The 27,374-nt window shown below is 36.2% G+C and overlaps 2 protein-coding genes across 3 annotated transcripts in view; both read left to right on the forward strand.

Annotated features, from left to right (window-relative positions):
- The window catches only part of LOC106062125 (transmembrane protein 45B-like), a 43,029-nt gene extending 33,635 nt beyond the window's left edge, over positions 1-9,394 (forward strand). Inside the window, exons 4-8 of the mRNA XM_056005244.1 lie at positions 1,046-1,204; positions 3,657-3,800; positions 5,889-6,014; positions 6,882-7,039; positions 7,702-9,394. Of these exons, the coding sequence (XP_055861219.1) occupies positions 1,046-1,204; positions 3,657-3,800; positions 5,889-6,014; positions 6,882-7,039; positions 7,702-7,854 (740 nt within the window). The 3' untranslated portion in view covers positions 7,855-9,394. The remainder of the gene's footprint in view (positions 1-1,045; positions 1,205-3,656; positions 3,801-5,888; positions 6,015-6,881; positions 7,040-7,701) is intronic.
- A 3,678-nt stretch (positions 9,395-13,072) lies between these two features.
- The window catches only part of LOC106070105 (kielin/chordin-like protein), a 69,875-nt gene continuing 55,573 nt past the window's right edge, over positions 13,073-27,374 (forward strand). Inside the window, exons 1-3 of one of the 2 annotated variants that reach the window (XM_056006567.1) lie at positions 13,073-13,326; positions 17,671-17,740; positions 18,751-18,926. In XM_056006567.1, coding sequence (XP_055862542.1) covers positions 13,204-13,326; positions 17,671-17,740; positions 18,751-18,926 — 369 coding nt within the window. In that variant the 5' untranslated portion in view covers positions 13,073-13,203. The remainder of the gene's footprint in view (positions 13,327-17,670; positions 17,741-18,750; positions 18,927-27,374) is intronic. The other variant, XM_056006568.1, reaches the window with a different exon arrangement.

A 27,374-nucleotide genomic window follows, 5' to 3' on the forward strand; every position in this document is an offset into this window, starting at 1 on the left:
GCACTGGGACGGCCCAGCTGTTTATTGCAGTGATGAGATTACTGCCAGACAGTTTGGTGTTGAGGATTTTATTAACTCTTTGCCTATATTTGCCAAGAAAGTCCTCTTTTAATTTCTTATGGTTTATCTTGGCATTCTGGTTTATTCCAAGATATTTATAAATAGAGGCGGAGTTCAATTCCTCGATGCCTTCAAATTCAATGTTGGTGTTCGTTGCCTTGCCCTTTTTAATGCTTATGATGCCACACTTATCCAGGCCAAAAGACATACAGATATCGTCACTAAAGCATTTTACCGTTTTGATTAAGGTGTGTAATATTTGCTCGGTTTCTGCATATAGCTTTAGATCATCCATGTATAATAAGTGGGACACACATTTTGTACATTTAGTGTCATTATTATTATATTAACCAATGACCTAAACTCCGCCAAGTCACTGGTTTTCCTGGCTAGCCCAGGCAACCTATTCCATGCTCTAATACAGGGGTTCTCAACCTGTGGGTCGCGACCACCTCAGGGGTCGATTGACGATTGGCCAGGGGTCGCCTAAGACCATTAAAAATATATATTGTTTAGATTGTTTTTGCCGAGCTTAAAAGGTTGAGAACCGCTTCTCCAATAGCTCTAATTCAATGATGAAGGGAGGTAATGAGCAGAAATTGTATTAATAGATATTTGCGAGTGTTACCTCCCTTTTACGTATGCTTCTTGGTTTAATATAAACAATTATGTTTTGTTCCAAGTAATTTATATAATTTTGTATTTTTTTAAAATTTAGTGTCCAATTAAAAATATTTTGTAGACATTTTACCAGGAATTGAATTCAATAGTTCTGATTGACCCGTCTCAAGCTTTGGTAAAACCAGACAAGACACTTTGCTAGGTATAAGTTTTATTGCGAATGTAATCGTGAGGTCATTGGATTTAATGTGAACCTGAAATATGAACCCCATATGTAGAAACTATTTTTATTACTTACAAATAAACACACTGACAGTTTTGAGATTTAACTATTTATCTATTTGTATTTTGTTTTTTTATAAAGGATTTCTCGGGGAGTTCTTTGATGGCGGAGTTAGATTTCAAGATGCTAATGGCAACTTCGTCAAATTGATCTACCAACAACACATGACCATATATGGTATCTTTATCATCCACGGCATCACTGACCTGATGGCTTGGTTCAAGGCTCCGATCATACCAAGTAATACAGTTTTCATAACAAAAGTTTATTTTCTAAAGCTTTTAGTGATTTTTTAAATATTAGAAATGCTTAAAACTAACATTTATAAGCAGCCGTTACAATCTTCCAGACCTGTATATGATTACGATTAGAGACTTAAAGTAGGTCAATACTTTCACAAAACAAAACAACCTTGGTCCCCGTAGAGCTCATCGTCAGTATCATCATCATTTTCATTAGCATCATTATCATCATCGAACACTTTGAGATCAGCCGTCGCCCTGGTGCCATGTGGAGGGTCGGCGGGCCTTAAACTGGATGTATCTAAAGTGTCACGTGTAGAGTGTCTGGCCACTCTCAGATCGGCGGGCCTTACACTGGATGTATCTAAAGTGTCACGTGCAGAGTGTCTGGCCACTCTCAGATCGGCGGGCCTTACACTGGATGTATCTAAAGTGTCACGTGTTGAGTGTCTGGCCACTCTCAGATCGGCGGGCCTTACACTGTACGTATCTAAAGTGTCACGTTCCCTCCATTTCACACTCGTGGAATAAGCCCTGCATATATGAGCTGGCAGAAATAAATGTCAAGGTTCCCATGCAGTGGCGTAGCAGGGTAACCGTAGGCCCGGGTTCAGGAATACATTAGGCCCCCCTGCGTTAAGATGAAATTGACTGAACAGAAATTGAACCATGTTGCATGTAATGCGAGAGCATATTTCCTAGGAAACAAAGCACATCAGACATTTCACCCGCAAAGTGCATATCTTCCTCATGGGGTAAACAAGAGCCAGCTCCTCAAACTTCGAGTTATTTCAAGGCAACTTTCTAGGATCCCAAGTCATAGAATGAATCTTCAGATATTCTGAATACGCATTGTTTGTCACAAGTCTAGAAACCTGAAGACTTCCCACAGCGCCATAGTTCTGATTGAATGTTTGACATCAACTCTAAAGGAAACAAACATCTGTGAAGTTCTTTTGTTAAGATCGTCAGTTTTCAAGCTCACATATCTTTAAGGTTGTGAAATATTTGTGAGAGTACTAAAGTATTCGACTCTTTTTAATATATCATTTAGCCATACCTTTAGGAGTTTGATTCACTGTCAACAAATAATATTAATTCATGTATTTAAACTGGTAAATACATACCGTAATATTAAAGAAAGTAATAATACTTGCACTAGTCTTTCCAGTGAGCTTTGCACAATCATTTTTTTTCCTCCCAGCTATTGATTTCTACATAAACCAAAATGTCATCAAGTCTAATTATTCATTCAATCTGAGTAGAGTTTGATAATTCCCGCTGAAGTCGTGTAAGACTTATGCATGATCAATTGTAAGATTTTTTAAAAATTATAACGGTCAAACCAGAGTTTTTATAGATTGACAATTAGATTTTTACCTTTTACCCAAAGATAGATATACACTAGGGAATAATTTATAAGAAAATCGTTAGAGCCGTTTTCGAAATACATTTCTGGTTTCCATAGTTATTTTTAAACTTATGAACTCATGAAAAGTTGGAAAGTTGATTGGTGGAGTTGTACAAACGCTTTTGGTATATTAAGTAAAGCGGATCGAAAGTTTGTGGGATGGGATATTTTGACATTGATTTATCACGTGATCAGTGGTTGATCTAGAAGATATCATTTTAGGCACTCACACACAAACACACATCCTTTTTGTTTTCTAATAACCGGCTAGTCCCATTAATTAGATTTGACCATATAATATGATTAGTTTCGGTACCGTAGGATCTGCTTCGACTAAACGGCTGATACGATTAGCCGGTGGTTCGATTAACTGGATTCGGTTAGTCCTAAGATTACGAAAGAGGGCAATTAGCTGTGACCAAAGTGTTTTGAAATGTAAGAAATGTAAAGCTATCCCCACAATCAAACTATCCCCACAATCAAACTATCCCCACAATCAAACTATCCCCACAATCAAACTATCCCCACAATCAAACTATTCTCACAATCAAACTATTCTCACAATCAAACTTTATTCACAATCAAACTATACTCACAATCCAACTATACTCACAATCGAACTATACTCACAATCATGTGTCATTGAAAACAAAAATAATAATGATAAATAAATAAAATCTACCATTGAACTATCTAATTGTAAGCTACTATGTAAGTGTGTGCTACTGTGTAAGTGTGTGCTACTGTGTAAGTGTGTGCTACTGTGTAAGTGTGTGCTACTGTGTAAGTGTGTGCTACTGTGTAAGTATGTGCTAATATGTAAGTGTGTGCTACTATGTAAGTGTGTGCTACTGTGTAAGTGTGTGCTACTGTGTAAGTGTGTGCTACTGTGTAAGTGTGTGCTTCTGTGTAAGTGTGTGCTACTGTGTACGTGTGTGCTACTGTGTAAGCGTGTGTAAGCTACTGTGTAAGTGTGTGTAAGCTACCTGTAGTGTGTGCACGTCAACCACCAATAAAATTCACTTTTACATCTCCGCAGACTTTAACTATATGACAGCATTTCTGTCCTTCATGTGGTATGGTGTGGCTTTCTATTACCACGCCAGCATGCATGGCAAGGAGCCAGTGGAGACCATCGTCCACATCCTGCCCATCTACGTCATGTTCTTCATTAGTGCAGCCAGTAAGTCTCTAATTGAAAGCTTGACCAAGACACTGACCGACATTTCATCTCTTATATGTTATAACTTGACCAAGACACTGACCAACATTTCATCTCTTATATCTTATAACTTGACCAAGACACTGACCGACATTTCATCTCTAATATCTTACAACTTGACCAAGACACTGACCAACATTTCATCTCTTATATCTTATAATTTGACCAAGACACTGACAAACATTTCATCTCTTATATCTTATAACTTGACCAAGACACTGACCGACATTTCATCTCTTATATCTTATAACTTGACCAAGACACTGACCAACATTTCATCTCTAATATCTTACAACTTGACCAAGACAATGACCAACATTTCATCTCTTATATCTTATAACTTGACCAAGACACTGACCAACATTTCATCTCTTATATCTTACAACTTGACCAAGACAATGACCAACATTTCATCTCTTATATCTTATAACTTGACCAAGACAATGACCAACATTTCATCTCTTATATCTTATAACTTGACCAAGACACTGACCAACATTTCATCTCTTATATCTTATAACTTGACCAAGACACTGACCAACATTTCATCTCTTATATCTTATAACTTGACCAAGACAATGACCAACATTTCATCTCTTATATCTTATAACTTGACCAAGACACTGACCAACATTTCATCTCTTATATCTTATAACTTGACCCAAAGTATTTCATGACATTCACCTACAGCAGGAAGATGTTTTTGTCTTTAGCTTTAATGTTGTCAGTTCCACGCAAAGGTAGCTTTTGGAAATAGCGAGTTAAACTCCGTGATTTGGAGTGGGGGGGGGGGGGGGAGGACGAGTCTACTGCCACCATCTTGTCATAAGACAGCTTAACCTGGCCTCGCATATGGCAGTTGTACAGTACTGCTAAGGCTAGCTCCGCCCACTGCCCTGTTCATGTTCAGTAACATTTTGTGCATCGTCTTGAAATGTCTAGAGCTAAAGGCCTATCATTGGAACATTACAAAGTGTCCTAGATATATTTATTCGCTTAAAATGGATTTTTTCTCGGGGGATGGGGGAGAAAAGGGGTGGAGTAAAAAAGTGTTCCATTGTTTTAAAATCTAAATATTCATGAGTTATTAAGAGATCAAAAATCTCTCTATAAGTTGTATACCGGAGATAAAACTAAAGTCTAAAGGAGATAAAACTAAAGTATAAAGGAGATAAAACTAAAGTATAAAGGAGATAAAACTAAAGTCTAAAGGAGATAAAACTAAAGTATAAAGGAGATAAAACTAAAGTATAAAGGAGATAAAACTAAAGTATAAAGGAGATAAAACTAAAGTATAAAGGAGATAAAACTAAAGTATAAAGGAGATAAAACTAAAGTATAAAGGAGATAAAACTAAAGTATAAAGGAGATAAAACTAAAGTATAAAGGAGATAAAACTAAAGTATAAAGGAGATAAAACTAAAGTATAAAGGAGATAAAACTAAAGTATAAAGGAGATAAAACTAAAGTATAAAGGAGATAAAACTAAAGTATAAAGGAGATAAAACTAAAGTATAAAGGAGGTCTTCTCTTCGAAAACAAAAGTATTTTGTTTGTTTCGTTTACTTTTTAAATTTTAAGTTATTGTTGCACTCAGGTTATATTACAATGTGATCAACTAGTTACACTCAGGTTATATTACAATGTGATCAACTAGTTACACTCAGGTTATATTACAATGTGGTCAACTTGTTACACTCAGGTTATATTACAATGTGGTCAACTTGTTACACTCAGGTTATATTACAATGTGGTCAACTTGTTACACTCAGGTTATATTACAATGTGATCAACTAGTTACACTCAGGTTATGTTACAATGTGGTCAACTTGTTACACTCAGGTTATGTTACAATGTGGTCAACTTGTTACACTCAGGTTATATTACAATGTGATCAACTAGTTACACTCAGGTTATGTTACAATGTGGTCAACTTGTTACACTCAGGGTATGCTACAATTTTGTCAACTTTGCACTATAAAATAACGTAATGCATTCTGCTGTTCAGTTTAAATTGATTGAAAGATTGACTTTTCTTATTTCTCTAAGTCCTCCTGGAGATCAAATGGAGAGAAGGAGTCTGGACAATGGCCGTGCGAGCGTACGGGGTACTCACTCTAGGCACTTGGTTCTCTCACGTGGCCTTCATGTTGTACGTGCATGACAGATTCCCAGGTAGGTGCTGGACGTGTTCTCCCTTGCTAAGCATACATTACAGTCATGAAGTCAATCACAAAACAGAAACACTCAACGTAAAAGGTACTACTGTTGTAATTGGAGACCTTATATTGATAGTGTGGCAGAAATAAAATAGTGCAGATCTACAGACATTTATGTGATGGAAAAATGAATAGTAACATCTTATATTTTTTTTTTTGTACATTCAGAATTGATGAGTTTTACAATTGATAATCAATTCTATTTTTATCTCCATTTTTAACATTAAATCTTGTGATACATTTTAAAGCATTGCGAGAAACTGTTGTGTGATCGTCAAGATACAGGATGTGAATCACTACTAGCAACCTCCCCGGTATTATTTGGAAATGATAAATATCGTCGGCCCACTAACCATAACGATATGAGGCTGGAATTACTAAAAAGATGGATATTTTTTTGAAAAACTGCTACAGGATTATTAGCGATTCTAATGTTAACATCGATGAATTATGTAACATTGTATCAGTTCGCTAAATTATAATATTTTACGACTATGTCCTTTCAAATTATCAACGAACGTAATGTCAATAAAATCCAAGTGAGCCCTCATTATTTGTGATCAGAGTTTGTGAGGATAACTGCATGAACCTTTGAGAACCTTTGATTACATTGGAAATCAATTAGAGTTTGGAGAGTAAAATAATCCAATTTATTTTTAATTGACAATGTAATGCTATATTCATTTGGTAGTTTTACAACATAAGGAAAAGTTGGAGTTTCCTTTTATTGATGCAAATATACATAAAATAATAAAGCAACAAATCAAAATAATAATAACAATAATAATTAATGGATGTTATTATAAAACTTGTTTATGCTTAGGTGGCGAGGAATCAAATTTGGACAGAAATGACCCAAACAATGTTGTCTATGTCAAGGCCATGTTTGGACTTCATCTCCTGGCTAATTTGGTCATCAGCTTTCTACTGTACGGCCTTGTCTACGTAACTCTCAAGTTTCGATTGAAAATTTCCATCCAGGTGAATTGTCTCTTCAAACATAGATACAGATCAGCAATCGTGCATTGATATCTATTTAGCTTTTAAAAAACTGGAGACACCTAATGTATTTATACAAAGCCTAACTACTATAGGTAAATTATTGGGAACATAATGTTGAGTAGAGCTAACCCTAACCCTGTATCCCTAAAAATGTAAAATTCCCAGAGTTTTGATTGTTTTGTTATTATTGTTATTTTATTTTTATGACTATTATTACATTGTTATTTTGATCACGTGCGGACCTCTCGTGCTTCTTTCTACAATTGTCTATTTCACTCAGCTGACCTAGTCTACTCAGTTATCTCCCCTGAACTATAAAATCCTGTGTGAGGTTACACAGAGATCACAATATGGCTTCTTGTGAACTAGCACAAGAGGACAATAGACCAAAACTTTGCCGCCGTGGCTGAGCGGTAAAGCGTTTGAGTCCTAGTGAAGACTATGTAAGTTTTAATTTCTGGATCTTTGGTGCCTCTGAGTCTTACCAGCTCTAAAGGGTACCTGATCGCCGGGGAACTTGACTTAGTTATTCGTATTACTAAAAAAGTAAATAAATAGACCTTCTGTTACAGATACATATATAACATCTGAACCAATCAACACAGTTCTCCACCAATGACATTTTCTTTTCTGTTTTCCAGATGCCCAAATACGGGCTGGAGTCCGAGAAACTCTTCCTCTTTAAGCCCAAACATTACAAGCGGCTCAAGACGAACAGTTCAGAAGTCAAAGGGCATGACACAAGCTCAGAGGACAGTTCACTTCTGATGACCCATGAGGGTCAAGCTGTCTAGTCGTGCCACACGTCAGTGACAATACCACATGGCTTATGTCATCAACTTTCTCTGTCGCTTCAGAACTTAACTCCACCCACTTTTAATGGCCACCGGTCATTGCGAGCTGTTTGACTTGTCAAGTTGATGTAAACTACGTCATTCATCGGTCCGGTTTCATTGTCATGTAATAGACCTCGGACTTGAAGGCGAATATTATAATTTGTCTTTGGAGCATTTCTTTAAAATTCAAACGATGAATCGGAATAAGTTTTAACAAAGTCATCTATGTCAAAATTCTGTTGCATTCTGAAAGATTTGTTCCATTTACTTTTATAGTCATTTACCTTTTTTTTTTTAGTATTCTATTCTTATTAAGAAAAATTTATTTTTAATCAAATTCAACACATTTCGAATCAAAGTGGATTTTTCTACTACAGTTTCCATACATCAGATTGAGTGTAAATTCATATTGAATATGTGTAAATTCCTCTTTAAACAAACAAACAAAAAACAACAACATAATCTTGGTGACTGTATGTGAACTTGTCAAAGTTATTTAAAATATTATAATGACGTGCAAGGGTCGTAGTCTATTTTATTTTTAGCATAGAAAATGTAAAACCAATGAAATATGTTAGCAATGTTATGACAAAATTTATAGTCTAATATTGGATTAAAAGTTTGTTTTAAATAATTATTTGTGTTGAATGCATTATAAATGAGTCAATCCTGACCTGACTAAATGACTTTTAAACGCAAAGAAAATATGCCACGTAATGGAATCCACATTTATTGCAAATACTTTTAGATTTGAAAGATAATTCTATATATATCAAAACTATATTCACATAAGTATATATGTATAATTGCATATATTTATATGATGTGTGTGTGTGTGTATTTACTTGGTAAATTGAAACTGTATCATCTTGTATAGCGTAATCAACTTAAGGGAGGCAACTCAACGAGACAAGAAGAAGAAAGCTCAATGTTTACTGACGCTGAAGAATGCTGTGACACAATGGTCATAAACAGCGACTGTCAAGCCTTTGGGGTTCACACTTTGTTTGGTTCTTAGTTTCCCCTTCCCCCTTGCCAGACCATTACTCTGGTAATCCCTGATGGTGCAGCATCAACACATTGCTCAGTGTCGCTCCAGGTCCACACACTAGTTATCAGGCAGGACGAAGAAGTCGTCTCTGATTCCTTCTTATCGCTTCAGGCAGATGTCATCTAGATCTCTAAGCAGCCATGTTTTCTCCCCGTGTTGAATAGTGCGCTGTTGTGCACCTTACGCACCACTGCAGTGACATGGTTATTAAACTATTTTAGAATTGTACATTTTCTTTGTCACTACCTTGGGGTAGAGTTTTGACACGCATTTAACTATAGTGACACTGGTATACGATTTTCAAAAGTTGTCATTTTACGATAATATTTTTTATTGTGATTATTTCATTTTGTGACTGTATAACCTTTTGTCTCTGTTTCTACATATCTGAGAATGTATTTTTTTAAATCTGAGTTAATTGTCCATTAAAACTCGTGATAAAATGTGTTTTTAAACATATTGTTCGCTACAATTACTCTACGAAAGACTAATTTAGACTTAGATAATATCGCGCCATTCGACGCATTGGGCGGATAGCTGTCTCCATAAAAATCTGTCCCTGGCAATGTCTGAAGCCTCTTCACAATTGGTGTCCAATGTTCTGAGATCCTCCATGAAAAGTGGTGCCAAATTATACAAGGGTTAGGTTAGGTTTACGCTTTCCTCGTAATGGCCTCCATGTCATAGCAACTCTAGGTATGTGTAATTCATTCTGTCGGATGACATGTCCCACAAACCCCATTTAATGCTTTGTCACAACCTCACTAAATCATCAGTCGCTATAGTCTCATGGTTCTAACATCATCAGTGGTCCGTGGTCCTATCTATGTTGTGGACTACTTGGGAGAGGCGATACCTGGGGAATTGGTTTGAGTGCAAACACAACTCTGCTCGAGTAGGGCGTCCAAGCTGAGCCCAGTTGAGGTAGCCCAGTTGAGGTAGCCCAGTTGAGGTAGACCAGTTGAGGTAGCCCAGTTGAGGTAGCCCAGTTGAGGTAGACCAGTTGAGGTAGCCCAGTTGAGGTAGCCCAGTTGAGGTAGCCCAGTTGAGGTAGACCAGTTGAGGTAGCCCAGTTGAGGTAGCCCAGTTGAGGTAGCCCAGTTGAGGTAGCCCAGTTGAGGTAGACCAGTTGAGGTAGCCCAGTTGAGGTAGCCCAGTTGAGGTAGCCCAGTTGAGGTAGACCAGTTGAGGTAGCCCAGTTGAGGTAGCCCAGTTGAGGTAGACCAATGGATAAGTAAACAAGCGGTTTGGGCCTCTCAATACCAATATTTGTATTTTGGATTTTCACGCTAAAAGTGAAACACACAGAAAGAAAACAAATCTCAAAGAAGGAGGCAATCAAAGTGAAACACACAGAGAGACAACAAATTTCAAAGAAGGAGGCAATCAAAGTGAAACACACAGAGAGACAACAAATTTCAAAGAAGGAGGCAATCAAAGTGAAACACACAGAGAGACAACAAATTTCAAAGAAGGAGGCAATCAAAGTGAAACACACAGAGAGACAACAAATTTCAAAGAAGGAGGCAATCAAAGTGAAACACACAGAGAGACAACAAATCTCAAAGAAGGAGGCAATCAAAGTGAAACACACAGAGAGACAACAAATTTCAAAGAAGGAGGCAATCAAAGTTAAACACACAGAGAGACAACAAATTTCAAAGAAGGAGGCAATCAAAGTGAAACACACAGAGAGACAACACATTTTAAAGAAGGAGGCAATCAAAGTGAAACACACAGAGAGACAACAAATCTCAAAGAAGGAGGCAATCAAAGTGAAACACACAGAGAGACAACAAATTTCAAAGAAGGAGGCAATCAAAGTGAAACACACAGAGAGACATTAAATTTCAAAGAAGGAGGCAATCAAAGTGAAACACACAGAGAGACAACAAATCTCAAAGAAGGAGGCAATCAAAGTGAAACACACAGAGAGACAACAAATCTCAAAGAAGGAGGCAATCAAAGTGAAACACAGAGAGAGAAAACAAATCTCAAAGAAGGAGGCAATCAAAGGGAAACACACAGAGAGACAACAAATCTCAAAGAAGGAGGCAATCAAAGTGAAACACACAGAGAGAAAACAAATCTCAAAGATGGAGGCAATCAAAGTGAAACACACAGAGAGAAAACAAATCTCAAAGATGGAGGCAATCAAAGTGAAACACACAGAGAGAAAACAAATCTCAAAGAAGGAGGCAATCTGATAGAAGCTCAAGAACGAAGTAAGAGAACAATAGTAATAGTGGAAGAGATTTGGACGTCGGCTAAACAAGGTCAAGGACACCAGATTAGAAGATCACACATTACTTTGTGTTACTTAAGAAAGAGGTTAGAAAGTATTATTTTATTGTTTATTAAATTACTTCGCTTAACAAGACTTCTGTGTTCTAAACACAGGATAGAGAATAAAGTTGGCTATTTATGGATTGGACTCCATGTAAAATAATTTAAAAAAAAAACTATGCTGATACACTCACTTTCCCCACTAGATATCCTTGACAGAGAGAACACTTTTATAAAGGTGTATACTTACTGACTCTGGTTCTGTCTGGTACACTAAATATCCTTGACAGAGAGAACACTTTTATAAAGGTGTATACTTACTGACTCTGGTTCTGTCTGATACACTAAATATCCTTGACAGAGAGAACACTTTTATAAAGGTGTATACTTACTGACTCTGGTTCTGTCTGGTACACTAAATATCCTTGACAGAGAGAACACTTTTATAAAGACGTATACTTACTGACTCTGGTTCTGTCTGGTACACTAAATATCCTTGACAGAGAGAACACTTTTATAAAGACGTATACTTACTGACTCTGGTTCTGTCTGATACACTAAATATCCTTGACAGAGAGAACACTTTTATAAAGGTGTATACTTACTGACTCTGGTTCTGTCTGATACACTAAATATCCTTGACAGAGAGAACACTTTTATAAAGGTGTATACTTACTGACTCTGGTTCTGTCTGATACACTAAATATCCTTGACAGAGAGCACACTTTTATAAAGGTGTATACTTACTGACTCTGGTTCTGTCTGATACACTAAATATCCTTGACAGAGAGAACACTTTTATAAAGGTGTATACTTACTGACTCTGGTTCTGTCTGATACACTAAATATCCTTGACAGAGAGAACACTTTTATAAAGGTGTATACTTACTGACTCTGGTTCTGTCTGATACACTAAATATCCTTGACAGAGAGAACACTTTTATAAAGGTGTATACTTACTGACTCTGGTTCTGTCTGATACACTAAATATCCTTGACAGAGAGAACACTTTTATAAAGGTGTATACTTACTGACTCTGGTTCTGTCTGGTACACTAAATATCCTTGACAGAGAGAACACTTTTATAAAGGTGTATACTTACTGACTCTGGTTCTGTCTGGTACATCTGTTGTACACGTTATTTCTCAAACACACACACTACCTTACATAAGTATTTAATGTACCTAACAAAACCTGATTGTGTAGAAAAAAACAACCAGTTAATCATTTATTATTGGTAATTAATTCTTTGTTTGGTATCAAAAAAGGGAAATAAATGTTTCTTGTTGAGAGATGTGGCTGTATATGTGGAGTCATGACGGATTTACGTTTCGCACACGTTTTGCCTCCAACTTCCTATTCTAGGATCAAGTTGACAACTCATCAAACAAAACAAAAATAACCGATTTGTTCATAAATTAGTGTTCATTAATTAATTTTGTTTTATGTATAAAAAAGGAGCCTATTTCTGCACCATTGAGATATATGGCAGTCATTTTTTGCGGTTCGTTCCCTTAGATAAGCTTGGATTTTAGAGAAAAATGTGTGTATCTCAGGTCGTCTGCTCTTAACTATTCCTCCACCTCCTCTTTCAGCCCAGATATTGAACCCGGTAGCAGCAGTGACATCAGCATTGAAAAAGTAGACTGTCTTACATACAAGATACGAGCTAATCTTTTCAAAAGTTAAAGCTACCAAGTTGATGAACACATATATATATCTGATCCCACCTACTCTGTCATGTCCCATGAATGTTGCATGTCAATACTCTCCACGTTCCCATCCGACATTTTTTCACGTTCCTCATTTCGAACGTCATCTGTGCCTGTATTGTGATTGCTAATCGCCTTACGAGGAAAGTATAAAAATGTTAAGCTAGCTGAGCGATATAGATCTATATAAAGTGGGATAAACTGTTCTACAGCGTAGCTTGTCTCTGGAAAGAGACTTATTTATATAAATAACCAAACATGATTTCTGTGATAAGAACCCTTGTGTTTCTGTCATGTGTTTATGCGGTTGTATCTTTAACCATTAGACACACCATTCCAGAGCAGACCAGTACAACAACTGAACCTGACAATGGATGCAAGGTACGTTGTTTTTATGTCTTATTGTAATTAGTTTGATGAAATGTTTCTGTCACGAGGTTATTTTGAAAAGACAGACTTTGTATTTTCTTCAAATAAATCTGCGGATTTGAACGTGCTCTAATTAGAGTTCAAAACCAGTTGAAGAAACAATGAAGTGACACACTGCTGCTGCTGCTGCTGCTCTACGTTTCTGGAGTTTAATGCATTCAAACTCAAGCATGAATCAATATACGACAGCTCATGTATAATGTAGACAAGAACATACAGGAGATAATAACTAACCTTGTATCTTAAACTAGCGACATCTAGATCTAATTTTCTAACCAAATAACTCCAGCTCTTATTACTTTTAGACACTTTTCAACGAATCTTTTAGGATCATTACGTCACATCCTGCCACCATATTAACCTCGAACTTTGCTTTGGTTTAGCTCCAAACTGTCCTACATTTAGTGAACGATCTGGAAGTGTCTAAAAAGGTGTGACAAAGTCTGTCGAGTTGCCCGAAGAAAACGTTTAGCCATAAGTTGGATGTTTGGTTGAGAGGACAGAGCAGCTTGGCTACGGGTTGGCCACCTAACAAAGGGGTTCGATTTCTAATCCAGACTCGAGCAAAGTTGAGTTTAATAAACCCTTATGGTAGCGCGGAAACCTCCTCCCAGATATCCCCTTCCTCTACTGTTCCACAAAATAAAATAGACCATCGTGCATTGAGAATGCTATAAGCATGAAAGATGTGCTGTATAAAGCATTTTAAAAAGCAAAGACATCTATATTGTTATATTTTAGCAGCTTCACATTACCATAACAAGGTAGTCTATAATAGAACATTGATTATCTGTTCTAGGGACTAACTTATTAATGCTTTTAGATTATTGATTGTTGAGTCTCTAGACCAATAAGTAGGCTTCTATATTCAGACCTGAATGAATTTTATTTTCTATCTCAGAAGGTTCCACTGAGAGAGTTTAACATTTTTGCACTTGTTTTTTTTTTCAACGGCTGTAATCCTCATCCACTTGGGACTAGACAGCGAGGCAAAAGGCATTCCGGAGGGACCGTTTCATTTTCTCCCTTCTCTAGACCACAACAACAGTAAACAGAGACATCTATTCTGTCATCCCAACAACTGCAATGATTATGTCAAACTACACAAACACTCGAACGGATACATATGAATTAAGAAAATGCAATCTAGATCTAAATGTTACTTTCCAATAGATGGAAAAATAGATTTTAAAATTAAAGAAACAATTTTAATTAAATCATTAATGAATGATGTGAACATTCTGAAATGTTAATAAAATGTCACGCAGCAAGAGTATATGTGATATATTGTCAGCTTGATAGGAGATTGGGAAGTTGTCAAAATTGTTTTCACTATGACAAAAGTGTGAATGAACAGAGTAGAATGAATAGAGTAGAATGAATAGAGTAGAATGAACAGAGTAGAATGAACAGAGTAGAATGAATAGAGTAGAATGAATAGAGTAGAATGAACAGAGTAGAATGAACAGAGTAGAATGAATAGAGTAGAATGAACAGAGTAGAATGAATATAGTAGAATGAACAGAGTAGAATGAACAGAGTAGAATGAATAGAGTAGAATGAACAGAGTAGAATGAATAGATTAGAATGAATAGAGTAGAATGAACAGAGTAGAATGAATAGAGTAGAATGAACAGAGTAGAATGAATAGAGTAGAATGAATAGAGTAGAATGAACAGAGTAGAATGAACAGAGTAGAATGAATAGAGTGGAATGAATAGAGTAGAATGAACAGAGTAGAATGAACAGAGTAGAATGAATAGAGTAGAATGAACAGAGTAGAATGAATATAGTAGAATGAACAGAGTAGAATGAACAGAGTAGAATGAATAGAGTAGAATAAATAGAGTAGAATGAACAGAGTAGAATGAACAGAGTAGAATGAACAGAGTAGAATGAATAGAGTAGAATGAAAAGAGTAGAATGAAAAGAGTAGAATGAATAGAGTAGAATGAATAGAGTAGAATGAAAAGAGTAGATTGAATAGAGTAGAATGAAAAGAGTAGAATGAATAGAGTAGACATTTTTAAAAAGGACCAGCCCCCCCCCCCCCCCAAACCTAATCACACTATAATTAAATCTGCATTCACTCCTGTTCATTAGAATCTTTTAAGATATTTTGTTTTTGGAGTAAGTGTTAAGGCTCGTGGACCCAGGGTCAACACGAGAGATGAGAAAACTACGGTCCGCGTGTCAAATCCGGCCCCTGGAGAAGTTTCATCCTTGGACCAGTAGTATTCAAGCTTGTATTGACCATTTAAAGTAACAAAATTCGAAAAGATCATTTGGCGTTATTTTTCATTTAAAAGCAAACAGCACAATATAATACAATACGTCATCAACAATAAGACTCTTCTAACTCTTCTGGAATAAGGATTTGAAATAGAGATCCCTTGAAAGCAGAGCTGTGTTAACTGCTCACCTACAAACATCACGGAAACCTCCCAGATACATTTCCCCAAGTATTTCACTTCATCTATTGGAGTAGTCTCTATGCGCACTGAGCATGTGTAAGAATGAAAGTCGCGCTAAACAAATGAATTATAAATATATTCGATCATGGATTCGATCATGATTCAAATTAATGGTACTTTTTAATTGGATCCCACAATTCAATTTATAGTTGGTGATTTCTAGTTCGTATTTTCACGAAACCTAATGTTCTAATTCTCTACATTGTTTTCTTCCACCAAAAGTTTTGTTAGCATGTAACACAAAGCAATGAATTTAAAACAAGGAAGTATGATGTGCCAAATATCAAGCTGCTATCTATCATTGTGACATCGTTATGAAACTATTAAAGAAACTTGAATTCATTTTTCGAACACATTTTTTAAGACATTTTTCTTTAGACCGGTCTCGGATACATACACAACGTCGTAGCACGTACCCTACGTGACACAGAAAGATAATGTTAGTATCTTTGTAAACATTGCATAGAGTTCTTTTGCGAACTGTGAAATATTTGATAATTTTTCATGGATCTCAGATTTTGCATTTTCACAAAACATTCCACTCACATAAACATATGAACTATTTACCTATAGAGAAAATTCCTATTATTGACGATATCTGGGGGTAGGGGGGCACCAGGGATGTTTCAAACAACAACTTATTTTGTTTACAAATCAGCGAGCTAAAAATAACTTGTCTCATTTCACTAATTGCAATTTATTGATTGTTGTGAGGAAGAAAAGCTGAAGTATTATTATTATTATAGCTTTTATATAGCGCTACTTTCATACTTATAGCTTATAGCATGCTCAGAGCGCTTTTGGTCCAATCTCATTTGTGGACCGGTGGGGGGGAGGGGGTATCTAGGAGTTGATTTTCCGTGCTGCCTTTAGGCGCTCAGTAAACACAACTCTGCCCGAGTCGGGTGTCGAACCTCGAGCCCCCTTCTAGGTAGCCAAGCCAAGCCAAGCGCAAGCGCTCTACCACGCTTCCCACGTATTGTGATGAGAACTTCATGGCGAATTGAAATCAAAACATTAAGACTTCTGTGCTATTGAAAACAATGTAGATATTCTCATAAGTGTGTATTGTAAAGTAGTAAAAATAGACTTGACACTTAAGTTTCAAATAATTATTTCTAAATATTTCCAAATTCTACAAAGTTGAAATACAATTTTCCAATTTTAATCTAATGCTCAGAGAATTGGTACAATGTTTGCACTTTCCTGTATTTATGAGCAGGTCAAGAAAGATCTGTATCAGCAATATGTTGAGGACATAGAGATCAGTCCACTATGAGCAGCCCAAGAAAGATCTGTATCAGAAATATGTTGAGGACATAGAGATCAGTCCACTATGAGCAGCCCAAGAAAGATCTATATCAGAAATAGGTTGAGGACATAGAGATCAGTCCACTATGAGCAGCCCAAGAAAGATCTATATCAGCAATAGGTTGAGGACATAGAGATCAGTCCACTATGAGCAGTCCAAGAAAGATCTGTATCAGCAATAGGTTGAGGACATAGAGGTCACCTACTTTGAAGTACAACTACGACCCGATTTGAACCAAGTTGTGACCAACTGGACCTAGTTTCAAAACAGTTGCATTTTCAATTCATACACAGCATTAGTGTTAATGTTCATTCCCTTAGCGGGTTGATAGAAAGATGTTTATTTTCTATTTTTACATTATGGCCCGCCAATTTTTTTGCATTTAGTTTTTTGACCCTCTTTTGAAAAAGTTTGTCCATCCCTGGTCTTCATGGAGATGATGGTATGCGTTAGGTTTATACTTTGTATGGTTAGTTTTATTCATATGTATTTTTCTTTATTTATTTTTAGCCTGAAGCATGCGAGACTGCCAAATGTATTGATCCTGTCACTATAAATTGTTGTCCGGAATGTCCGAATGGTCAGTTTCTTTTAAAACTTAACTCTTCAGATAAAGTGAGATAAAGTGAGATAAAGTGAGATAAAGTGAGATAAAGTGAGATAAAATAAGTCAAACTGGCGACGAACTCGACTTGAGGAAATAAATAAGAAATACACACACACACACCAATACATAGCAATTTTAAACCTTTTGTTTTTAAAGTCATTAAAAATAATGGTTGAGAAACTTTAGAATACTATATTTTAAGAAATTGAAATTCTACATTTTTTCTTTTCTAGAAATGGCAAACATCTCGAGTTGATAGACAAACAGAAGGATTAATAAACGGTTAAAATAAAACAAAAACAGCATGAAAGACATACCGTTATGCATAGATAATATATAGATAATATATAGATAATATAATAACAGATACAATGACAGATAAGAGACACATGGACATTTAGAGACAAAGAAATACAGACTGATAAATAGATAGATAGATAGATAGATAGATAGATAGATAGATAGATAGATAGATAGATAGATAGATAGATAGATAGATAGATAGATAGATAGATAGATAGATTGATACATACATACATACATACATACCTACATACATACATACATACATATATAGATACATATATAGATAGATAGTAAGATAGATAGATAGATCGATAGATAGATAGTAAGGTAGATAGATAGATAGATAGATAGATAGATAGATAGATAGATAGATAGATAGATAGATAGATAGATAGATAGATAGATAGATAGATAGATAGATAGATAGATAGATAGATAGATAGATAGATAGATAGATTGATACATACATACATACATACATACATACATACCTACATACATACATACATACATATATAGATACATATATAGATAGATAGTAAGATAGATAGATAGATCGATAGATAGATAGTAAGGTAGATAGATAGATAGATAGATAGATAGATAGATAGATACATAGATAGATAGATAGATAGAGAGTCACCTATTTCAGACTATTTTTGACCTCTGTTCACCAGGAGAGAACTGCTTAATCGAAGGTCAAAAAGTATCTTTCAATGAGCCCTTGGTCTTTCCAGACGGACGGATCTGCTATTGTGTCCAGGAGTCAGTATGGAGCTCCCCAACCTTCCGCTGTGAAGACAGCTCCTCTTCTCCCCCACCTTACGAGATAGTATATGATGACGTCATCTTGGTAAGTCAGGAGACTTAGAATGCAAGAAACTAATATATGGCCATATTTATTCCCCTGTCACTGCGCATGCTCATTCGAAGTATTTATTCCATTCGTGTTTTAAATAAGAATTTCACACTATCGGAGATTTTCATCCAAAATGTTATGGACAGAGATTTTTTCTATGTGTTTTTTTTTTAGTTGTAAAGTCCAGTTATATTAAAGTCCAGTTATATTAAAGTCCAGTTATATTAAAGTCCAGTTATATTAAAGTCCAGTTATATTAAAGTCCAGTTATATTAAAGTCCAGTTATATTTCTTAAAATATAATTTTATTAAATAGTAATATTAATATTATTTAATTAATTTTTTAAAAAATTTCTTCATTAAAATGAAGAAAGAGAGATAAAAAAGAGCAAAATATAAAGAGAAATGTTGTGGCGATACAACGTAGACTATAGAAAAACTATGACAGTGAAAGAGGAAGACTTGTAGAGATGTTTAAATAAATAAACAAAGTCAACAGTTTCAATGACGGAAGATTACAATATTCATGTTGCCAACTAAAGTAGCTAGACATTGGATTATTTAGACGATGTTTTTTGTGTTTTTTTTTGGTGAGGAAAAAAAAAGGGGGGGGGGGGTAGCTGTGCAGTTTATACAAAGGTGCGGGGTATTTTACTCCTATACAGAAACTATGGACAAACCGGTGGGTCTTTAAATAGTTGGCTGTGTGGTTGTGATATGTACATTGACAAGCTTTATGAACACCTCATTCTAAACCTGAAGAAAACAAATAGTACCGACGACAATACTGTTGTGCTCCACTCAAGACTTAGAACACACCTGTGAGTCACACAACTGCTCGGCTTTTTTTGAGACGCTCGTTAAAGAACTGGAAAACGCTTTAGTCAACCTTTGCAACCTTTATTTACAGGGGGACATAGTCGTCGAGACTTAGCTCTCTAGTGCCACTCCTTCTCTCCGTCCTCTAAACATGACGTGTTTCCGGTCTAATTCATTCACAATATTTGTCCCGAGATTACTACACGTATTGTTTTAAAATATATTTCCTAACATACTTTACGTACCGGCAGTTTACTTCAAGTCACGCTCTGCGGTGTATATAAGGGTGCGGGTTGTACGGTTTTATTTTTACTTATTTTGTAGTTTGAACCGTGTATATGCGTATGTGGCTTATAAGCGTATGCAAGGTGTATGCACCAAATTTACGGTAAATATATGAAAATGTCGTAGTTTGTACGGATACATGAACAAGCTTGCTATTGATACAGATTTATTTATAGATCTGTCCCCATTTGAACATCCGGTCTCACAAACCTGCATTTCTTGATAAAGCAAACTCAATGTTGTATTATGGTGGAATCATTTCAAACATTCATTTCTCTAAGTCAGTGATGTCCAAAATACGACCCGCGACGTGGTTCCATCCGGCCCGCCGAAATGTCGGCACAAATTGTAGAAAATCACGTTGAAAAAAATGTATCTATACCTACGTTGGGGCGTCAATTTTTGTAAAATGTTTGTTTGTTTGTAAAATTTTTTACATGTTTCGGATGTTCCTTCAGAGTTGAAGATAGTTTACTTCCTAGTCCAAACCTCCCGCAGGACGACGGGGGATGGGAGCGGGCAGGATTTGAACCCTCGACCATCGATAAATCCGAACGACAGTCCATCGCACAAACCGCACGACCAGGCAGCCATTTTTCTCTGACGGATTAGTGACATGACTTTTAACATTTGAGCGTTTATAAAATGGGACTCTGAATGTAGGATCTACTAGAAAAACTGAACGGATCTTTAGTTTTTGTGGAACATGATATTAAAGCAATATATTGGATTAGTAAAGAAAGTGTGGCTATTTTAAAAACAAAACATATATGAACGCCATTATAAAGCAAGTATGGCGGCATTTTTGGTTTTGGTTCACAAAAAAAGAAACAAGAAAATGAGTCGGTAATAAATTTAGCGACAATGTTGCTCACATTTTAAGTGGAAAAATGAAGCCTTTTTTTTGACGCGTAATAAAGAAGATAAACTCCAAATATCCCATAATTAATGTAAGTACTAGATCCATAAGTTTCTATTCCAATCAAATAGTTTCAGGTCAACTTCATTTCGTTTTTTGTAACCTTTTCGTTGATATAGCCCGCGACACGAGTGTCGGAAATTAAAATGGCCCGCAGGTCGAATTAGATTGGGCATCAGTGGACTCTAAGCCAGTTGACAATCGACGATCTTGTCAGGTCAACAAAGTCATAAAAAACATCATTTTGTGACTGTTGTAAGTAGCGAGTACTAGTTAGCATTGTTTACTCACCAAGCTGTCACAGAGTGGAAAGTCTTGGTTTTGTTTGTCTGCGTGAACACAATCTCTAGCAGTGCAATGCGATCTATTTATAGATATTTAGGTCACATAAACAAGGTACTTGTTAATATTATTATTTTTTTTTATTTATTATAAAAATACACCATTTTCTTGGATAAAGGAATGTTTATAAATAGGATAAACGATTCTAAATCTAAAAGACATTTGCATGATAAAATAAACTGAGTTTCCGCATATGAAAAATATATGAATGACTCATTCTTTATTTTTTTTATATTATATAACTAAATCATTACCATTTTGATATTGTTTTTATACATTATTCGATGACTACCGTTGAGAGGACAATTCGTTGCTCACACCAGATATCTTGACAGCCCTCACTCATGTAAAGTCAAGTCTTGTCAAGTTTTTCCTCGTTGAACAGACATCACTTGATCTGTTTCAAACATTTCCATCAGATTTCCTATAATCACTTTCCCCTTCCCCCCTCTGGCTCCTCAACAATGTGAAACATTCATTGATCTTTGCCTGCTCGGGCAGAAAAACTCTACATGATTTCTAAATAGTTACAGCGCCACCTGGTGTCAGTAACAAATAACAAGAAAACAAAACACTGAGTGGTTCAGTCAATATCACGAGCTGACTTCTGTTGTAGTATGTGCTCTGAAATGTCGTTTCAAAGGTTCCGGGTTCAAACCTTGCCTGCCCACCCCCTCGCCGCCCAGCTGAATGTTTTGGCTAAAATGTATTGCTCCTCAATAATTAAAGTTACATTCAAAACGCGTGAAATGAGGCTAAAACACCAACATGGGCTCATAGTTTACTTACATAGGTTCTCTTCAGATCACATACATAGGTTCTCACCAGGTTACATACATAGGCTTTTACCAGGCTACATACATAGGCTTTTACCAGGCTACATACATAGGCTTTTACCAGGCTACATACATAGGCTTTTACCAGGCTACATACATAGGCTTTTACCAGGCTACATACATAGGCTTTTACCAGGTTACATACATAGGTTTTTACCAGGCTACATACATAGGCTTTTACCAGGCTACATACATAGGCTTTTACCAGGCTACATACATAGGCTTTTACCAGGCTACATACATAGGCTTTTACCAGGCTACATACATAGGTTCTCACCAGGTTACATACATAGGCTTTTACCAGGTTACATACATAGGCTTTTACCAGGCTACATACATAGGCTTTTACCAGGCTACATACATAGGCTTTTACCAGGCTACATACATAGGTTCTCACCAGGTTACATACATAGGCTTTTACCAGGCTACATACATAGGTTCTCACCAGGTTACATACATAGCTTCTTACCAGATCATATACACAGATTCTCACCAGGTTACATACATAGGCTTTTACCAGGCTACATACATAGGCTTTTACCAGGCTACATACATAGGCTTTTACCAGGTTACATACATAGGCTTTTACCAGGCTACATACATAGGTTCTCACCAGGTTACATACATAGGCTTTTACCAGGCTACATACATAGGTTTTTACCAGGTTACATACATAGGCTTTTACCAGGCTACATACATAGGCTTTTACCAGGCTACATACATAGGTTCTCACCAGGTTACATACATAGGCTTTTACCAGGCTACATACATAGGCTTTTACCAGGCTACATACATAGGCTTTTACCAGGCTACATACATAGGTTCTCACCAGGTTACATACATAGGCTTTTACCAGGCTACATACATAGGTTCTCACCAGGTTACATACATAGGCTTTTACCAGGCTACATACATAGGCTTTTACCAGGCTACATACATAGGCTTTTACCAGGCTACATACATAGGCTTTTACCAGGTTACATACATAGGCTTTTACCAGGCTACATACATATGCTTTTACCAGGTTACATACATAGGTTCTCACCAGAGCACATACATAGGCTTTTACCAGGCTACATACATAGGCTTTTACCAGGTTACATACATAGGTTCTCACCAGAGCACATACATAGGCTTTTACCAGGCTACATACATAGGCTTTTACCAGGTTACATACATAGGCTTTTACCAGGTTACATACATAGGCTTTTACCAGGCTACATACATAGGCTTTTACCAGGCTACATACATAGGCTTTTACCAGGCTACATACATAGCTTCTTACCAGATCATATACACAGGTTCTCACCAGGTTACATATATAGGCTTTTACCAGGTTACATACATGGGCTTTTACCAGGTTACATACATAGGCTTTTACCAGGCTACATACATAGGCTTTTACCAGGCTACATACATAGGCTTTTACCAGGCTACATACATAGGCTTTTACCAGGCTACATACATAGGCTTTTACCAGGCTACATACATAGGCTTTTACCAGGCTACATACATAGGCTTTTACCAGGTTACATACATAGGCTTTTACCAGGCTACATACATAGGCTTTTACCAGGCTACATACATAGGCTTTTACCAGGCTACATACATAGGCTTTTACCAGGCTACATACATAGGCTTTTACCAGGCTACATACATAGGCTTTTACCAGGTTACATACATAGGCTTTTACCAGGCTACATACATAGGCTTTTACCAGGCTACACACATAGGCTTTTATCAGGCTACATACATAGCTTCTCACCAGAGCACATACACAGGCTTCCAAAATAATGTCTAACAAGTCCTAGTTTCAGAGAACTGATCTCTGTATTCGAATTTTATTGTGACGGTGATCGCGGGCCTCTTTTTCTTCTTCTTCTTCTTCTAGACAGCTTTATTGTTGCTGAGCTGTGAGTTTTTTGCAGACTGTGCCAAGGAAAAAAGTGTGCTGTTTACTTCAGTTGTTCAGCACTGCCGTAAAGGGTGTTGGTTATGTTGGGCTGTAGTGGAAGTAGGGTCTGCTTAAGGGGGATTAGGGAGGGGCATTCAAAGAGGATATGGTTTACGGTTTCAAAGGGGTGGGCGCAGTGTCTGCAAAGGGGGAGTTGTGTGGAGTTTATTTTGTTCAGGTGGTAATTTAATAGTGATGTGTGTCCTGTTCTTAGTTGGAAAATTGTAGATTGTTCTTTGCGGGGGAGGAATCGCGGGCCTCAGGAGTGGGGTCTGGGACGCTTGCCCCACATGTCAAACCCCTCCGGCAGCTACTGCATGGATGTCCTTAAATATCACCTTTATATGAAGACCAAAAATTAAAATAAAATATTTAAACCCGAACTCTTTCTACGTAGAGGATTTTCAATATCTATATAGTGGAAAGTAGGTGTTTTAAACGTGACCATAAACCAGCTGGTAGCTGTTAATGTTCCTATTTTAAGCATCTTAATTAAATGATAAAAAACCATCTGAGTTCAAAAACTCATGTCCATTTTCATAGCAATATTCATCTGCTAGTCATCTGCTAATCATCTGCTAGTCATCTGCTAGTCATCTGTTAGTCGTCTGCTATTCATCTGCTAGTCATCTGTTAGTCGTCTGCTATTCATCTGCTAGTCATCTGTTAGTCGTCTGCTATTCATCTGCTAGTCATCTGTTAGTCGTCTGCTATTCATCTGCTAGTCATCTGCTAGTCCATTTCACACACAAAAAGCTGCGAAATTATAATGTTGTCAATGCTCCATTTCAAGTATCTGTAAAAAAAAAATTGAACAAAAAAAACTACAGTATGAACCGAGATGAATTAAAACTTGACTTTGAGTCTATATATGATTTATATTTTAGAAGGTTTTCATATGTTATTTACTTTTATATTCACATTGTTAAAGTATTTTCAAAGTTGGTCAAAGTGAAAGAGCCCTCTTAAGAATGCATAGTTTCACTTTTAATTTTAAATGATTCTTAAGGAAATAGCGTAATTTCTATACAGGCTGAAAACTAAATAATACAAAAATATTTATAGGAGCCAAAAGTTCTTCAATATATTTCTTCTTCTCCAGTTTTGTCTCTACTATGTGTGTCTTGTTTCAGATGAACACAATGCTGACACCACGCACGTACATCTAGTGTTAAAGGGATTATCTCCTCCTTTTGATTTTTGATTTTCTTGAGTATTTCTTTTCTGTTCGTCTTACCCAGACAAACTGACCAATCAAATCATCAAAGACATTTGTTAGTTTCTGTGTGCAACAGATGCTGAACAAAAAAAAAATCTAAAAAACGAACGCAAATTGCGACTCAAGTCTTAATATTTAATCCATACTGTAGAGTCTGTCGTCAGCTAAAGGGTGTCATGTTTCTTCAATCCGATTCGCAAAAAATACAGGATGTTTTTTAGGTTTATAATTTACATTTTTTTAAACAGTCTAATAGCTTTGCAAATACAAGAATTGATATAGTGTTCAACCATGGACTATATATAGCTTATTTCTATAGACTTAATAGACTATATATAGTCTATGTCTTATATATATAGAATATTTGTTATATTTTGTCTGTCTTCGGCGAATTTAGAAAAAAAAATCTTTTAAAATGTATATTTGCTAACAAACTGCTTGAGTTGTCGTTAACGAATGTTTTCTTACCAACTAATCCTATAATGTTGGTTGTTTAAATACATGATTTCTTCAAGTACATGATTACTTCGAGTACATGGTTACTTCGAATTCATTTTGACAATCTCATGAAAACCATAAAAGGTTGGCTTTATCAGATTATTATCACATTAACCTGCACATTTTGACCATTATATGTTAATCACATCATTTCGACCATCACTATTTAATCATTAGATTTTGATAGTTGTACGTTGACTATAGGAGGCAATAATATCTAGTTTATCACATACCAAGCTCTGCAAGCTAAACCATCATATCTTGACCATGTGAACTATTTCCCATCTACCATCACACGTTGATTATTACACTTCGACTGACCATCACACGTTGATTATTACACTTCGACTGACCATTACACGTTGATTATTACACTTCGACTGACCATCACACGTTGATTATTACACTTTGACTGACCATTACAAGTTAATTATTACACTTTGACTGACCATCACACGTTGATTATTACACTTTGAGTGACCATTACAAGTTAATTATTACACTTTGACTGACCATTACATGTTGATTATTACACTTTGACTGACCATTACAAGTTAATTATTACACTTAGACTGACCATTACAAGTTAATTATTACACTTTGACTGACCATCACACGTTGATTATTACACTTTGAGTGACCATTACAAGTTAATTATTACACTTTGACTGACCATTACATGTTGATTATTACACTTTGACTGACCATTACAAGTTAATTATTACACTTAGACTGACCATCACACGTTGATTATCAACAACGACCGTTACACATCAACTATCAAATAACAATCTTCGCACGTCATCACACTATCACACATCTACAAATAGACTTTTTTCATCACAGGCAGACTATCACACATCTACAAATAGACTTTTTTCATCACAGGCAGACTATCACACATCTACAAACAGACTTTTTTCATCACAGGCAGACTATCACACATCTACAAATAGACTTTTTTCATCACAGGCAGACTATCACACATCTACAAACAGACTTTTTTCATCACAGGCAGACTATCACACATCTACAAACAGACTTTTTAAATCACAGGAAGACTATCACACATACACTGACTAGCGTATCACTGGTTGACTATCACTCTGACTATCACACTTCGTCTAGCCTGTACACACTGGGTATCAAATATCGACAATCACACCTTAAATATCACTTATGAAGTATTGACTGTCAAACATCGACCATCACTCGTTATTACACATCAATAATAACACGTTGAATATTCCACATCGATCATTACTTGTGGACTATCACACATCAATAATCACAGGTTGAATACTCCACATCGATCATTACTTGTTGACTATCACACATCAATAATAACACGTTGAATATTCCACATCGATCATTACTTGTTGACTATCACACATCAATAATCACACGTTAAATACTCCACATCGACCATCACTTGTTGACTATCACACATCAATAATCACAGGTTGAATACTCCACATCGACCATCACTTGTTGACTATCACACATCAATAATCACACGTTGAATACTCCACATCGACCATCACTTGTTGACTATCACACATCAATAATC

This window comes from Biomphalaria glabrata, chromosome 12 (assembly GCF_947242115.1).
Source record: "Biomphalaria glabrata chromosome 12, xgBioGlab47.1, whole genome shotgun sequence".
NCBI lineage: Eukaryota > Metazoa > Mollusca > Gastropoda > Planorbidae > Biomphalaria > Biomphalaria glabrata.